The sequence below is a fragment of the Stegastes partitus genome, unplaced genomic scaffold (genome assembly GCF_000690725.1).
Source record: "Stegastes partitus isolate 25-593 unplaced genomic scaffold, Stegastes_partitus-1.0.2 Scaffold556, whole genome shotgun sequence".
Lineage (NCBI taxonomy): Eukaryota > Metazoa > Chordata > Actinopteri > Pomacentridae > Stegastes > Stegastes partitus.
Window position 1 is genome coordinate 189,065 of NW_007578287.1, and position 15,803 is coordinate 204,867.

Genomic DNA, 15,803 nt, shown 5'->3' on the forward strand with positions numbered 1-15,803 from the left:
TAAGCGGTGTATAGATAATGAATGGATAGATGGCTTCCAAGATATTAGCCAAAACATTTTGCAGTGTTTTTGAGCCCATTTCTCAAAAGTGATTACTGATGTGTAAATAGAAATAAAAAGAGGAATGTGTCTGAAAACAAAAATTATTCCAACTTTATGGGCAACATAAACTTCTACTTCAAGCATGTAGGACTACTGATGCAACAAAAACATATGGAATACATTGCAATAATAAATAACAGGAGAAAAACATTGTGTTTGCTGTCAGCAATCACATTATGGCAGGAGAAATAGAACAGCATGTTATTTCATGTTGCTTTAAACTGAAATGATTTACTTACTTAAGAGTAAAGAAAATTATAACCTTGTTATAGAAAAGTTTTTAAAAAAAAACAAAAAAAAAACAAGTTGACTCCTAGTAATAGGTTTAGATGATCTCATGATTTTTTTTTTCTTTTTTGGGGGGAATTAGTTTCATTAATTCATTTTTTTCATGAGTTAATTTTTACAATGCAAAATGTGCCACCAAACAGAGCCGGATCCTATGAAATGTACAACATTTTTCTTGGAAATGTTATATAAAAGGCTCAAGTAAAATATCTCAAAATTCTATTTAAGCATAGTATTTTAATGGTTCTACTGAGTGCTTGATAATTAACACTCAGTATAATTTATAAATCAGATATAAGGTATTATCTAACTGCCCTGATCATATATTCCATTTGATTTATAGACCTTGGCCACATTTCTGTATAAAGATGCTCTTCACTGCTACATTAAATCTCCGAAACACTTTATTTTTCAGAATATTGCATTCAGAAGCAATGTGCTGCCAGATGCAAGTATGAGCATTTTGTCTACCTGTGTATGGCCTCCCACAGCATCAGACTGTACTCTCTGTAGAAATAGTTTGGGAGTTGGGACACTCCTCTCTCACTGCAGTCAAAATGGGGCTGAAGGGAGCGATAGGTAAGCACCTTGTACTCCCTCTGGGCCAGAACCAGCAGGCCATCACCACCTGTAGACACAACCTATACACAAACACAACCACTGGATCATGATCATCAAGATGGAGGGTCTGCTAGCATTTACAGCCTCTGGCAAGATATATTAAGGGCTCATTAAATAACATTAGAAAATCTATTTCAAACATCCTGTGCCAGTGGAATACCTGTTTGAAGATGCCATCAGCGGAGATGAGCTGACTGCGCCCTCTAGTGTTGATCTCTAGAGTGTAGCGTAGATGTGGGGCCAGGAGCTGGAGCAGGAAGACAAATAAAACTTACCAAACTACATTTCTAGACAAAATAGCATCAGTTCTCTAACAGAAGTCAAATTAGAGTTTTAAGCAATAGCACAAACACTTTCAAAACTTTCACCATTCATAATAGTCCACAAAAGAAGTAGAGCAGCAGTGGAATATGCCTTGGTTGTTCGTACAGGCCCACAGATTGCTCTCAAACTGAACATTTTCAACCTCAACTCTCTTGAAAGAGTTTTCACGTGCAGCGTGGGTTCTCTCCGGGTTCTCCGGCTTCCTCTCACAAGGTCCAAAAACATGTTGAGGTTAATTGGTGATTCTAAATTTTCCGTAGGTGTGAATGTGAGTGTGCTTGGTTGTCTGTCTCCAAGTGTGGCGCTGTGATAGACTGGTGACCTGTCCAGGGTGTCTCCTGGCTTCGCCCTGAGTCAGCTGGGATAGACTCCAACCCCCCCGCGACACTGGTGAGGATTAAGCTGTGTATAGATAATGGATGGATGGAACTCTCTTGAATACAAGAGCTCAAAAAATAAATAAATAAAAAATTTACTCCCAGTAATACTGAGTTTAAAAGATTGTTTTTTGCTTGTTTTTATTAATTCATTGTGTTTTAAGTCCATTGACAAAATGAAATTTCGAGTAAGATGGAAATATTACTATTATTACTATTATTATTTTTTAAGGAAGAGCATTTGTTCAGCAAATTTTTGAGTACTTTAGTGAGAATTAATACTGTACAAATGTAGACTTTACTGGATTCATGAAGACAACGGGTATATTTATTTCAACCACAGAAAAACGAAACTCAGAGATAAAGGCCCGTCTCAAATATAAGCTTATTTCAAATAAAGGTTGGATTCTCTCTGCGCTTTAAGTAATTACAGACATGACACTGTAAATGATGCTTACTTTATAAATAGGGTGTACAGCAGGCAGCTGTCTCAGAGTAGCCACGCAAAACACCTCTACCACGAGGTGGGTCCTCAGCAGGTGAGACAGCACCTGGAACACCTGGAACTCAGCGTGACGCACCCACATTTTAGCCAACAGCCAAGCCAGAGGTGGGTCTTTGGGCAAGAATATAGTCGTGTCCGGACCTGGAGTCTGCTCAAGCTGAGGACAAGGAGGAGAAACTATTAGAGACAGTGAAGGAAACATGAACTTTGCATGCAAAGAACCTCCCAGACAATATGAAGTTCAGAAATCCGTCCTGCTGTATCTACTTCAGTGAATGTGTCAGCGAATGTGACAGATGTGCAGTCTTTCTTCAAATGTCCGTCATTCTCAGCGGTGTTTACATGAAGATGTTTTCAAGTTTACATGGAGTATTCGCAGGTATTTTATGTTATTGTTACTTTATATTACAGTATATTTTTACAATCAGCTTTATAACGGTGTAATTAAATGTTCTCACCGGTTTGTATTGTGTACTCTCAGATTTGTATTTAGCAGTCTTACTTTTTATTTACATTTTATACAAGTTTACATCTATTGTTGCATTTAGTTAAATAAAAAGGTTGTGTTTTTACCAGCAGTAGTCTCAGATTTAACTTTTTTTTAAAAATCTTTTGTTAACCTTTTACAGGGTTTCAGTGGTCAGATGTTTTCATCCAGTGTTGTTAGATTTCAACATTTTTAGAAGATTTACACACAATATCTTCTGCTTTCAATTCAGTAGTTTAAGATTATTATACGGACTGATCACATGTTTTTATTAAGCATTCCTAGATTTGTAATTTTTCAGAAGATTTCAATGGTTTTACATGCAATAGCCACAGGTTGTAATTTCATAATAATACATTTAAATGCCTCTCTTGAGATTTTTTAAATTAAATATACTTTTATTTAAATTTAATATACAACCCTTTTAATAATAAAATCTGATAAAAACCCTCATAGCATTGTTCTCAATGACGTCTTTACTAGTTTCAGTTTGTAGGAATGCCATTTGTTTACAACCACTGATCAAGTTTCACGGAATCTAATTTGAGCCTGTGTGATTGCATGCATCCAAATCAGTGACATGCACATTCAGTTCATTCATTTAGTATTTCCGTCTAGGTCGAGAGGCATAATGGGTGTGACTTATATACCTGTATAGCAATAGGTATGAGTCCGTCGTCTGGATGTTGGTACATGAGACAGAGGGGAGCAGCAACGTACTGAGGTTCACCCTTGATTGTGTTGGTAGGAACCCCTTCCATAATGGCATAGTCTAGCAAGTAGATATTCCCTGCCTGGAAAGGAGCAAAGCAGAAAAATCAGAAGCAAGGACACTGAAGGACTCTAAAGTTAGTAGAGATAGGCGTTAGCAGTGAGACATAAATTACACAATTGTTGGCTGGCTACAGTTAATAAATTCGTAGTGTCACACTAAAGCCAAGACAGATGCTTTTCTCCACCTTAAGTTCTTTGTCCAGGTTGGTTCCAGCAGCCATGGAGCTCTGCACCATGTCTGGGGTGACAGGAAAGTTCTCTGGCAGCGTCTTGCACTTCTGGATCATTCTTGGGTTGGAGCCATTCAGACACTGGTAGCCAAAGAACCAGTCCTCCTTCCAGTGCTCCATACAATACTCTGAGTTACACACACATACTGGTTAAGTAATTAACACTGGAGGTTTCTCTATTTGTCAACTCAGCCGACCACTTTCTTACACAGCTGTATGGACAGATTTTTAATGGAACACAGTTTTGAACTGTGGTCAGAGGTGGCCATAATGGTAAGGCTCATTCATTTATTGTTTTTACTATTGCATTAGAAATTTCAATATGCAAATAGAAACTGTCAAGCAGTTTTTCATTTGTTTGTCACTTTCCCCATCAGGTTTTGTTTAGAGCGTATTTACGCACCAGCTATGGGGCTTCGCAACTTCCAAAAGATCCGCTTGAAATCATCCAGGTCATCCCAGGACTTGCCAAACTTGATGGCTAGCTTCTTCAGAGACAACTCCAGCAAGCTGATGAGAAGGAAGAGGGCATTTTTTCCTGCTTGTTCTTTGATTTTACAGATTTACCTACCAATTTGGGGACCAAAAGGGCAGCCCTTTTTTCTTTTAACTGGCCATTTGTGTGTGTTTGTGTGTCTGTGTGTTCACCACCTACGCATATTGTAAAGAATGTTCAAAGTCGCTTCTTTTCTCATTGTCAAAGCGGGCATCTTGGGGCAAATCTGCTTCTGTTTTGGCGTCAATACATCTGGGGATCCCTGGAGCCCATGTTGTCCATCTGACACAGAAAAAACACAGAAGGATACAAACGTTAATACATGATAAATTTAGCATAAACACTATGATGTGCGTGAAACTGTTTCTTTTTGCTGTTATGAAAGTCTGACCTGTAAACCGTCTGTCTCTCCTGCAGCTCGGTCTTCCTGTGCGCCAACAGCTGGGGTAAGCAGTCATCCGTCTGCGTCTTTGCTACGGAGGCAGGAAGAGGAGAGAGTTGGGAAAGTGCACATCATGTCCATTTGAACATCGTCTGTACTGATGACTACAGGGAATGTAAGTTTTTTGTTGCTTTTTTCCCCCAATTTACATCTGCTATAAACATGTGATCTGTATCTGGATAACAAAATCTAATCCAAAGTTCTTTGCATTTATGTCTCTGCAACACTGTGATCTTAAAGTGTAAATTAGTTAGCATAGCACTGGCAAGCTTGTCAACAAACATGGTGTGTTCCAAATTAGGCAACACAACAGCACTAATAGTTAGCATTTATCTTTACACAGCTAACCTGCTGCTACTTGTAATTTCTTTGGATTAGGGCTGGGGTTAGTGTTAGTGGGGTCTAGCTTGTGATTGCAGGAATTAGAAACACAGATTGTTTACCTAAGAACGTACTCACGCTCTTCAGACTGCCTTTACATCTGGCAGTCTGTTAAACGCAATGTAAATCTCAGTCATCATTAACTGTGTGCCTGTTTTCCATTCCCATCTTTAGTCATAAATGCATGTCGACGTTCTCCTAATTAATCATTTCCAAAGAAGAACACAGTTTGCATTAGAAGTTATTAAACACATCAATTTAATTTCACTTAGTGTGAAACTGAGACACTCATTTTGGGAGAGAAAAGGTGACATTTTCTTTCTTAATTTTACCACCTGTAATTGAAAAAAGTACTGGATACTTGAAATGCTGTAAGTTTAGAAAGAAAGAACCTGGCAAAGGTGAAACAGAAGTTGTTGGACGCAAGAGGCAAAAAGATGCATCATTTCTCACACAAAAGCATGAAAGCCGCTCGAGAATGGCCGATCACCTCTGCTTTATTTGCACTGGATGAATGCATCGCCTCTATTTTGGGACGCACAGCTTTGCATGTCATGGTTATTGATCAGGAGGAGGACACATGGACGTAGGATGTTACTTGTTTTATTAAACAGGTTGACATAAATTCATTAGTAAATGAATAAAAAAAAAATTTCCACAGGTGACAATCCAAGTTCTCAGCAACACATGAGAGTGAGCATGGAGAGGCCACTTGCCCTGCCAGTGTGCACTCTTTGCTATTCCTACCTCTGCAGGTTGGCTATGTGTGTGTGTTATCAGGGATGCTGTGTTAGAGTGATGGTAGGATGTCATTAATGCAACTGACAATGTTACAGGGAAGTTATGAGACTTGCATATATTTTTGTCTGAAATAAATAGCACTCTAAAGGAACCTTTCACAGCCACCATTCTTTAGGAGGACCAATGCAACTCCATTATTGCAGTGTGGGAACTGTGTGTGGGTTAAAATGAGCAAATAGTCGGGGCAGGCTTAACTCGTAAAAATAGAAGCACAACAGATTTTAAGTTACACTTTACCAAAACGGCAGTATAAATAAGTTATGGAGTGAGAATAGCCATTAGGCATTAATCAACATCATTGGTGTATCTCAAATAAATAGGATATTAGCAGAATAAAAGTGTTTTCTGTTTACAAATTCATCATCCCGAGGTGCCCTTATTGCTAAATATGTGCAGTCAGTTGTTCAAAACTGCATTGTAGTGTTCGTTCACCTGCACATGGGAATCTGTTGTACGTTCATCTTGGATTATTCATGCCACATGATGAGCATGACACACTTCAGCATGACTGTTACTCACAACTACAGCTGCTGCAATGCAATGTAAAAGTCCCCGTTGGATCAGCCTGAGGTTGGCTGTTTTACTCAAAAGCATCGCAATAGCACCTTGAGCACTGGGAGGTGAATCTGTGGGCTTTGACTGTTTCCTACCTGTTCCCTCTCTTAAGTCCACCTTGACGTCTCCTGTAAGCCATCGGTAACAAGGGAAAGTCAGCACTTTGTCTCCGCCTGGACACTCCACTTTGACGTAGCGACAGAACCAGTTGTCTTCCACCCAGTACCTCTGTTTTTCCAGTCTGACCAGTAGCACCGACCCCAGAGGTGAAGTGCTGGTCACCTTGTACTGATCCACCTGAAGGAAATGGGTAAAGAGGAAAGAAAAAAAGCAACAAGCGTTATCACAAACTACTGCATTCCAGGAAGTAGCTTCATTTACTGAAATATTTTAACAGTGTGCTACATAGCTCTGTGCATTTGATCAATTTATGCCAGGTTTAATAATTTGTTTTAACACATTAATGGCTAACCACAGATCACATGTTCAAAAAAACTGCACTTATGAACCACAGAGACACAAGCAAGAGCTGATACTAAAAGATTTTCCAATGCATATTTAGGAAGTAATGATGAGACATGTAGCTTCATGATCATGAGTGTCAGTGCATTCTGTGTTCTGATCAACTTATGACCTCTCTTCCAACTGGTCTTTAAAGAGCAGTTGTACTTTTATTTACATATCTGGTTTGTGCCAGTTGGACAGATAGGTGAGATTCACTGTACAGAAGGTGATTGAATCATTAATATCAGTTGCCACTGAAATGGGCCTTAAGGGGAAATGGAATAACAAGGTCACTGGTGTAATATAGTTGAAAAAAATATGACAGCTATTTATTTGTGGCACCAGCAGATGCAGTGGTACTTGTTAGTTCTCATAAGGTGGTGGCAGATTTGTGGGAGGCCAGAGAAGAGGCAAGACTTAAACCAGTTGTTGTTGTTAGGGTCAGAATATTTGTGTAAATGTGAGATGTTTAAAAGTTACATTTTTGACTTAAAATCCACTTTGTGTGTACACAGACAGTAAGGTTCCATTGCAGGCCCTGCAGGTCCTCTTTAATAAAAAATAGTGAATGCACTTCTGGGAGGAATTTGACATCATTTTAAATAACTATTGCAATTTATTATTTATTCAAAGGTTTATTCGTAGTGTTGTTTGTGTTTTGTATTAAGCATTTAAGCAGATTGTCTTTAGTTCAGTTTGAGACAATTTCAGTAAATTCAGTCTATTGCTTGGTCAAACTGTTACATTATGTTCAGTACAAAACCAAGCCTTTATCAGCACTGTCAATAAGCTCTAAAGATGTCAGTCATAAACTACCTGTAACTGTATATGTCATGATAGTTTCTGTAATGTTGTGGACTTAAGCTTTAGTTAATAAGCTTTATTCTAGTATATGAAATGTGCAGAAAGAACCATGGTCAGCTGTGATACATCAAACATGGACAAATGCAGAAAAAAAAACAAAAAACGAAGTCATGTTGACTACTACTTCTTTACTACTTTAACACACTTACTGCTCCTCGACGGAAATCCAGTCCAGGGTTGTCCAGCAGGGTGCGCTCACTCTCTCCTTTATCCCCCACCAGGGTCACAAAGACGTAGTTGTTGGTGCCTGAATACTGTGATGTACCAGTTGCTATTGTCACAGTGTAGACTTCCATCTAAGGGGACACGCACACATGCAAACACATTCAGTTAATAAGTGTTAAACTAACAACACCTGTTCACTGAAAAGTCCGGCCTGATGCTCATATTGATAAGAGGCCTTTTGTGACATCCATCCATCCATCCATTATCTATACACCACTTAATCCTCACTAGGGTTGCAGGGGGGGGGGGATTTTGAATCACCAATTAATCTCAACATGTTTTTGGACCTTGTGGGAGGAAGCCGGAGAACCCGCAGAGAACCCACGGGGAGACTCCACGCAGAAAGATCCCGGATGTCCGCACTGGAATGGGAATCAGGGACCTTCTTGCTGCGAGGTGACGGTGCTAACCACCGTGCCATTTTTTACCAGATTCATAAAATTAAGCCTACAGCTGCTTCATCTCTATGGATAAACATCTAAACTAAAATGAGTTGTAATGAAGAGTTCAGTGATTGCCAACAAAGAATTGCTTCACCAAGAATTACATCAGTAATATGTATGTCCAGTGCTGTTGGAGGAAGTGGTGGATTCTTTGTATAGCCTGCTGAAAATGAGGGATATGGAGTTTGGGTTGGTGGCTGGCTGTGTATTTCAAAACTGTGTTTCGTAAAGGTTAGATTTCCACACAATCAAAATAATGTAACAAACCCACATTCCATTGTTACATTCTACTTCTTCTAAAATGGTCAGGTATGATAACTTTCTGGTTGTGCCAGCTGGATGACATAGTATATGCCCCCAAGCAACAAGGTGTGAACAAAGGTTACATGTCACACATTTCACATTAGTGAGTGGTAGTAATGAGTCAGCTGACAGTAGCCAAATAGCCAAAAAGCCAAGGTCAAGAAAGCCTTTAACATTAGTCATCCGACAGAGGTGCAGAAGAATAGACAAGAAATACAAACTGCCAAACAAAGACTTACAGCTCTGGCTGCTAGACTGAAGAGAAACACCAGAGAATCAGGGCCCAAGGAGATAAATCTCCAAAGACCAATTTGGGGTATATTCCCAACTGGGAGAGAATACAAGGATAGGCCCACCCAGTGATGAGAGTGACCCATATTGGAAAAGCATATGGAAGAAAGAGGCAAGATACAATATCAAAGCAAGTCTGATGACCGGTGGACCTAAGAATAGACCATAAGCTGGACAGCACCAAGATCTGACAGCACAAATGAGTGAGCTGCTAACAACAGACACCATCAAAGGAATCCTAACACAGAGCAGGACAGTCCTAAACAGAGGGTATACAAGGAGCCCCTTCAAACTACCTGCCCCTCCACAACATGGAAGCTTTTCTCTATGCAGCTAAGTTGAGCTGGCACACGAATCATCGGAAAAAACACCAGAGGGCCAAAGCAACACTTGCTTGTCAATAGAGCAGTCACCCAAGTGGAAATAAAACTTAAGTATAAAAATGATTGCTCACACAATGCATCCTGGATCAAAGTCTATTTCTTTTTGCCCTTTAAAACAGGAACATTTCCTCCTACGACAGCATACATAAGCATGCAGTATTTAAATTAATGTGCCTTCTGCTTTTTATGAATAGTCATTTTCCTTCCTGGGTGGGTAACCTAAATTAAACTCAAACCTATCAGCTGACCCTGTCAACTCTGTTGTTTACCATTTCTGCTTTGTGCATATTCACATGGCTAAAAAACAGTTTAGGATGTTGTATGCAAACTATTTTATTTTCCAGGATCATGTTGCTATAGCAGCTTCCTAGTAATGTGAAAAGCAAATTGATGCAAATGAGCTGATAAAACAAACAGATACGTGGTGTAAAGCAAATATGACAGTTCTCACACCCATGGCAGCATGTAACTGAAACCAGCTGCTGTGAGCATCATGAGATGTAATGTCCTTGAATGTCATGTTCATTTTGGCATTGCTGTAGCACATACATTGGCTCCTTTTACAAAAGAAGTTGGTAGAATGCGTTGATTCTTCACGATATGCAATCAAAATCAGTCGACGCATAATAACTCTGGAGTGTCCGGAGTGCTGCAACAGTTGCCTGTTTTGATCTGCTGGTACTCCAACTTTGTGTCCTGAACCTGAGAAATCTGTTTGCATGATTCATTTTTATTATTTTGTGCTTCTTTTTTTCTTTTCTGTGCACAGTTTATCAATTTGTGTGACAGTTTGTTTTTTTTTAATCTGTTCAATAAATGTAGGAATCCTTGACTGTGGATTTTCCCTGTAGTTTGGGCTCTGGAGTGAAGAGATCAATGTGCTGTTGGGGCTGAACTGTCAATTCAAACAATGGGTAGAAGACATGTCCCTAAATTACTGTGTTCGCCTTGCCCTGAATTCAATAGAAAACTAGTGGAATATATTAAAGTGCAAGGTAGGAGCAACAAAACGCCTGCAACTAAGTCCAGCTTTAAAGAATCGTGTCTGAAAAATAGCGGAACTTTTGCCCACACATTTGTCCATCCATCCATCCATCCATCCATCCATCCATCCATTATCTCTACACTGTTTAATCCTCACTTGGGCCGTGGGTGTCTGGAGTCTATCCCAGCTGACTCAGGTGACACCCTGGACAGGTCACCGGACTATTGCAGGGCCACACCAAGAGACACACACCCACGGACAATGTAGAATCACCAATCAACCTCAACGTGTTTTTGGACTGTGTGGGAGGAAACCACCGCTCCACCTTGCAGCCCTCCACATATTTGTGACACATCATTAATTTCCAGAAGGATCTACTCTGTCACCAAAAACAAAGATTAACATAAAAAAATATTACAAAATGAAAGAATGGATTTTCACAAGGTGGAGACTCACTTTTGTTGCACTAAAGTTGTACATATTTTCATGTTCTAACTTCTTGTTGTGGAACTTTGTTGAATTATACATTAACTCAAATGTACCCTCCTTTACAACCTAACCCACTAACATTTATCCACTCTCTTCCTGAAAAGAAGGTTTGTTGGGCTTCAAACATGTATGTGTTCCTATAAACAACAGAAAAGATAAGATTTCTTTGAAGATGACATAAGCCTTGATTATTCCCACAGTGGGGGAATTTGCTTTTTACTTTTGCTCTGTCATTACAAAATAATGAATTGTTGCTCTTGTTGCTGTGGTATTGGTACCATAAAACCATTTACATTGTTGGAATAATGAGGTTCTATGCTGCCCGTTACACATATCATTAGATTCAGAATTAGCTAGTGGGCTTTATTTAGACAGTGAGAGGTTCAAAGTCATAAGATGAATGCTTTAACATTTACATAGTTTTGCTGTGTACAGTATGTATTTCATCTGTTGTGTAAAAGACTTGAGCCATTAGTTTGTTTGACCCCTGTTTGTGCATTTGGAGATCCATGCAGCAAAATGTACATTGCTAAATGCATTAAGCCAATAAATTACTTTACAGTGATGAAATACTTCTCAAGCAAAGTCGGCAAAAGAAGGTTGGATGCAAGCAAATGAATTCACCGACTGTTGTATTGGAATCTGCTCAGAGTCAGATGCCCTTTAATAACCTGTTTTGTGTTCTGAATCACTAAATGACACTGTTGAGTTCCATAAATGCAACCCAAATATTGCAAAAATATTAACAAAATGTTTTACATTGTTAACAGAACAAGTGCCTGTAATATTGAGCAACTGAGTTTGATGGAATACTAAAAAGCATGAAAATGCTGATATTTAAAGATAATGAATACCGAAACAAAATTTAAAATCAATAAAATCAAATCTAAAATAATCATCTCTAACATTAAGTTATTTGATTGAGAAATTACTTTGTGGATGAAGAGCATTAGAGCTTGCCCAGAGTAAAAAACTCTAGTTCACTTCACAAGTAGCCACTCAGTCATAATAGGGTGTCTGAAGCCAGGGAACAACTACAAAAACACACACACACACAAAAAACCCCTACCTTGGCACAGTGTTTCGTTCACAGCTTCGTATCACTTTCCTGCCTTTCTTTTCCTGTAGATTTCCTTCGGCTCTGTTTGTCTTGCTTCCTCTCTTTCCCTCTATGTTGAAAGTCTTTACAGGACTCTGCTGTACCTTCTACAGTTATCTGGCCAATGTGACATTTCTACATGCAAAAATCCTCTTTGTTTGAATCTCTTCAGCAGGAACACACTCACTGCTTTACTCTCACATCACAGCTCCTCCTACTCCCCTCAGTCAGTCCTTTGTGTAGCCTAACCTCACTCTTTAACGTGCACGCATGCACGTGCACACACACAGTGAGAGAAAGAGAGACATAGAGACGGAGGCCGTTACAAAAAGGAAATTGGGTCAATATCTGGGATGCAGTATTTGATACGATCCACATTACAGTGCAGCATACCAGTTGCAACTGTGAAATCTTCACAATCAAAAACGTCATTTTTTGAATTACATAATGTTACAAGTTAAGAAATACACCAAGGTTAGGGGAAAATATCCAATAAAGTAACTTTTGAGTGAGGGTAGACTTTATACTGTTGAAGAAACTTCACCTTGTGCAGCCCAGGGTTTTTTATTTTATTTTGCTTGTTAACTTCCACTTGCTACTGCACACTCTACTAATAGCTAAACTAACTAACTAAAACTAGGGGTCTCCCATTCAGTTCACACAGCCAGCTGAATGTGTCTCAAAGTTGGGAATACACATCCCAATTGACAGAGGTCATATGTTTCGACACCACCACAGGTATCAGACCATTTTGGCACAAAGTTACATATGATCCTAACTTGCTTACTTTGTGTTCCAGCAGCATCTTATGTGGTGAAAAAAATTATTATTATTATTTGTTTGTTTGTTTGTTTGTTTTCCAAAGCTACCTGATGTATTTACACTTCACAATGCTCTTTAACACACAAGGAAGAAGTACTTTCTTTGGAAGTACATTTTTTTTATTGACACAGTCACATGCTGGTACAAGACAGTGTCATACCACTGTTATGGTCCATGTACAGTAGTCCTACTGGTGAAACCAGACCAAGTGAAAACATGCGTTCACTTGAGCACACAGTGTACAAACCACAGAGACTTCTGTAAGAGTTCAAATGTACTGTGTACATGCTATTGAAAGGCTGACCACCTTAAGGCTACATAGGTGTTCATGGATGATACTAATGTCACAAGACGAGCTAATCTTGTAACACATAGAGCTATTTGGATGATGGAAAGTCAACTTGGCACTGTGGACTCTTGCTACACCCATGACAGCACAGCTCCATGTGTTTGATGTACATTTCAGGCACAAGAAAGCACCTCCGCAAGAGCCTTTTCCACAGAGCTTCCTCCAAATTTGTAGTGTAAATTGGCTCCATGGAAAGTCAGTAATCACTAAAAAAAAAAAGGAAGGCTTTGTTATCTGATCACTTTGATTCAATACGTCTTGGAGGACAACCACTATTAACTACTAGTTTAATGTTATGAAGTTTTCTGGGTGAAGAAGGACTTTGATTATCAATGCAATCTGCAGTAATGCTTGAGGGATCTGTGGCTTTATCAGCAAGACAACTGCTCTTGCTTCGATGTCTTAAATTGGTCTATGCCACTCACTTTGGGTTTGGAGGCTTGAGAAATTGCTTCTAATAAAGTATAATTAGTAGGATATGTCTATGTCTCCATCCTTGCTGTCTTAGCAATTTACCGTAAACCGGTTCTGCTTCAAAGTGACCTACCAGGAGTAGGGATCTGTCAGGCCATCCCATGAGCAAATAGCTAGGGTTCATAAAGTCAGCATCAGTTCTTCAGAACATATCATGTGGGTTTTGAATTCACAATACCCTCGATTTCAATAAAAATTCTCCTGTAAACTTCATTCCTCATGGTTTGAGTAGCAATAGCAGTATACAGGGCAGATTTGATGGAGCAAATTGCTTTGTTTCCACACATCACAAAACAGTGGTGCAACTGGTGAGCTGAAGCAAATACTGATCTTTGGCTTTGCCCGTTATTGCTTAAAACTTACCACTTAAGTTGCTTCCCTTGGCACCCTTCCTCCACCTCTGAAATGTGTCCCTTGATCAGAATAGTCCGGTGGTTCCTCCATCACGCAATAACCCTTCTAACGGCCATTAGTAGGAAGTTTGTGTTGATGGATGTCAGCACGTCTATGTGAAGTGACATAAGGCACTAATATACAAAATATACAATACCTCACAGTTTCTCTTGATATCATTACACTTTGATCAGGAACAAGCCAAAGCGCAATGAGAGGCAAGCATAGACATTTCAGTAGAGTAGCTTGTTATATAGATGGCTAAGGCGAAGGACAATGGAGTGAACAACAGTAATGTCAAAGAGTTGTGCCTGCTGTAGTCTGTCTCCACCTCTGATTAGGTTGGCAAATGGCACAAGAGTCATATTCTCAAAGGGATTTGTGATACGTGACCTCGTTGTACACATCTGCTAGAGGAGAGTTTGTCACTGCAGGGTTACTTTGCACTTCCACCTTATGAAGCTGTTAGCTCTGGCATATCCCAGCTCCATCCAGGTGAGGACCTTCATGGTGATCAGTGGTCAAAGGTTGGAGATAGCCACAGTACATATAGCAATTCATTTCACTTCTGTCACATCCTGTCGTGGCTCTGTGGTGTTTGAAGACAAATACAAAGGCCATCTCCAAGATAGACTATTGTTAAAGATGCTTCCTCAGGCTCTCTATCAATTCATCTTCAAAACCTGTAATTCAGGTTTGAGACACCTAATCCGAGCCCCTATGGTCTCACCTTGATCGATTCGAGATAAGGTCCCAGCATCTGTCCTCACTCCTGTTTAAGGAGGAGCTGAGGTCAGAGATGGAGGGAGTTGGCTGTTGTGAGAATTGTTCTTCTCTGAGGCTTTCCTTACAACTCTTCTTCGACCTCTTAACAGTGTGCTGCTCCTTCTCATTTTCCTGGTGCTCTTTATGGAGGATGTAAGGCCAGAAACTGAGCAAGTACATTCATCAGGACTTAACAGTCCTTGAATAGGTTTGACTTACCTTGTTTAAAAAAAAACAAAAAAACAACACCAACAAAAAACATTTGGTTTCATGCCAGAAGTCCTTCAACAGAAAAGCACAGCAACTATGTCATGAACAAAGCAAACCACATTTTTTAGAGGGTAAACAAGATGCATAGACAGACTAGTCAAGACAGGTTAATCAATGCAAGATCAGAGAAATGCAACAATACTAAACAGGGCAGACAAGACACAGGTTTGTTCTTAAGTTAAAAGAGAATACACACAAAGTAAAGGTGAAATTGTGTGGATGATTTTTTGGAATATTGGTGAATCTGTCTAGCGGACATTGAACTCACCTGTATGTTTTTTAATATATATCAATATGTATAAGAAAGTGAGACAATACATGTTACATACATACATGTTCACAAACATTTACCACTCCTTCAAAAAGACTTTACACTATATTAGGTTTTTTTAAAAAAGCATTCTTCCCCATAGATTATACTTCTATTCTACATGCCCATGTGTCAGTATAGCAACATGATTGGATGGATAGTTTATGGTTTAGCTGATAAAAGCAAATGATTGGTTGTTTGAAGGTAAGGGAAGGACATGCATCCTATAACTGCTGTATTTGGTGTTACAAAATTCTTGAAGTGGCGAGTCTTTTCCTTATAACTCGTAATTACTTTCATTGAAGTATAAAATGTTTTGGAAGGGATGCTGTTGGGGCTACATTACATATTTCATATATCTTGGGGGCTGTGCCAGGAGGCATGGTGGGAGGTGGTTAGCACTGTTCTCCCTGTGCCTGCGTGGGTTCTCTCCGGTTAATTGGTGATTCTA

General features: G+C 39.4%; 1 protein-coding gene across 1 annotated transcript in view; it reads right to left on the bottom strand.

Moving 5' to 3' along the window:
- Positions 1–12,131, bottom strand: part of alox12 (arachidonate 12-lipoxygenase) — a 16,974-nt gene extending 4,843 nt beyond the window's left edge. Inside the window, exons 1-11 of the mRNA XM_008288368.1 lie at positions 11,940–12,131; positions 7,901–8,047; positions 6,479–6,680; positions 4,596–4,677; positions 4,364–4,486; positions 4,112–4,218; positions 3,664–3,836; positions 3,355–3,498; positions 2,171–2,374; positions 1,172–1,258; positions 862–1,031 (exon numbers count right to left, since the gene is read on the bottom strand). Of these exons, the coding sequence (XP_008286590.1) occupies positions 862–1,031; positions 1,172–1,258; positions 2,171–2,374; positions 3,355–3,498; positions 3,664–3,836; positions 4,112–4,218; positions 4,364–4,486; positions 4,596–4,677; positions 6,479–6,680; positions 7,901–8,047 (1,439 nt within the window). The 5' untranslated portion in view covers positions 11,940–12,131. The remainder of the gene's footprint in view (positions 1–861; positions 1,032–1,171; positions 1,259–2,170; positions 2,375–3,354; positions 3,499–3,663; positions 3,837–4,111; positions 4,219–4,363; positions 4,487–4,595; positions 4,678–6,478; positions 6,681–7,900; positions 8,048–11,939) is intronic.
- Positions 12,132–15,803: the final 3,672 nt, after the last annotated feature.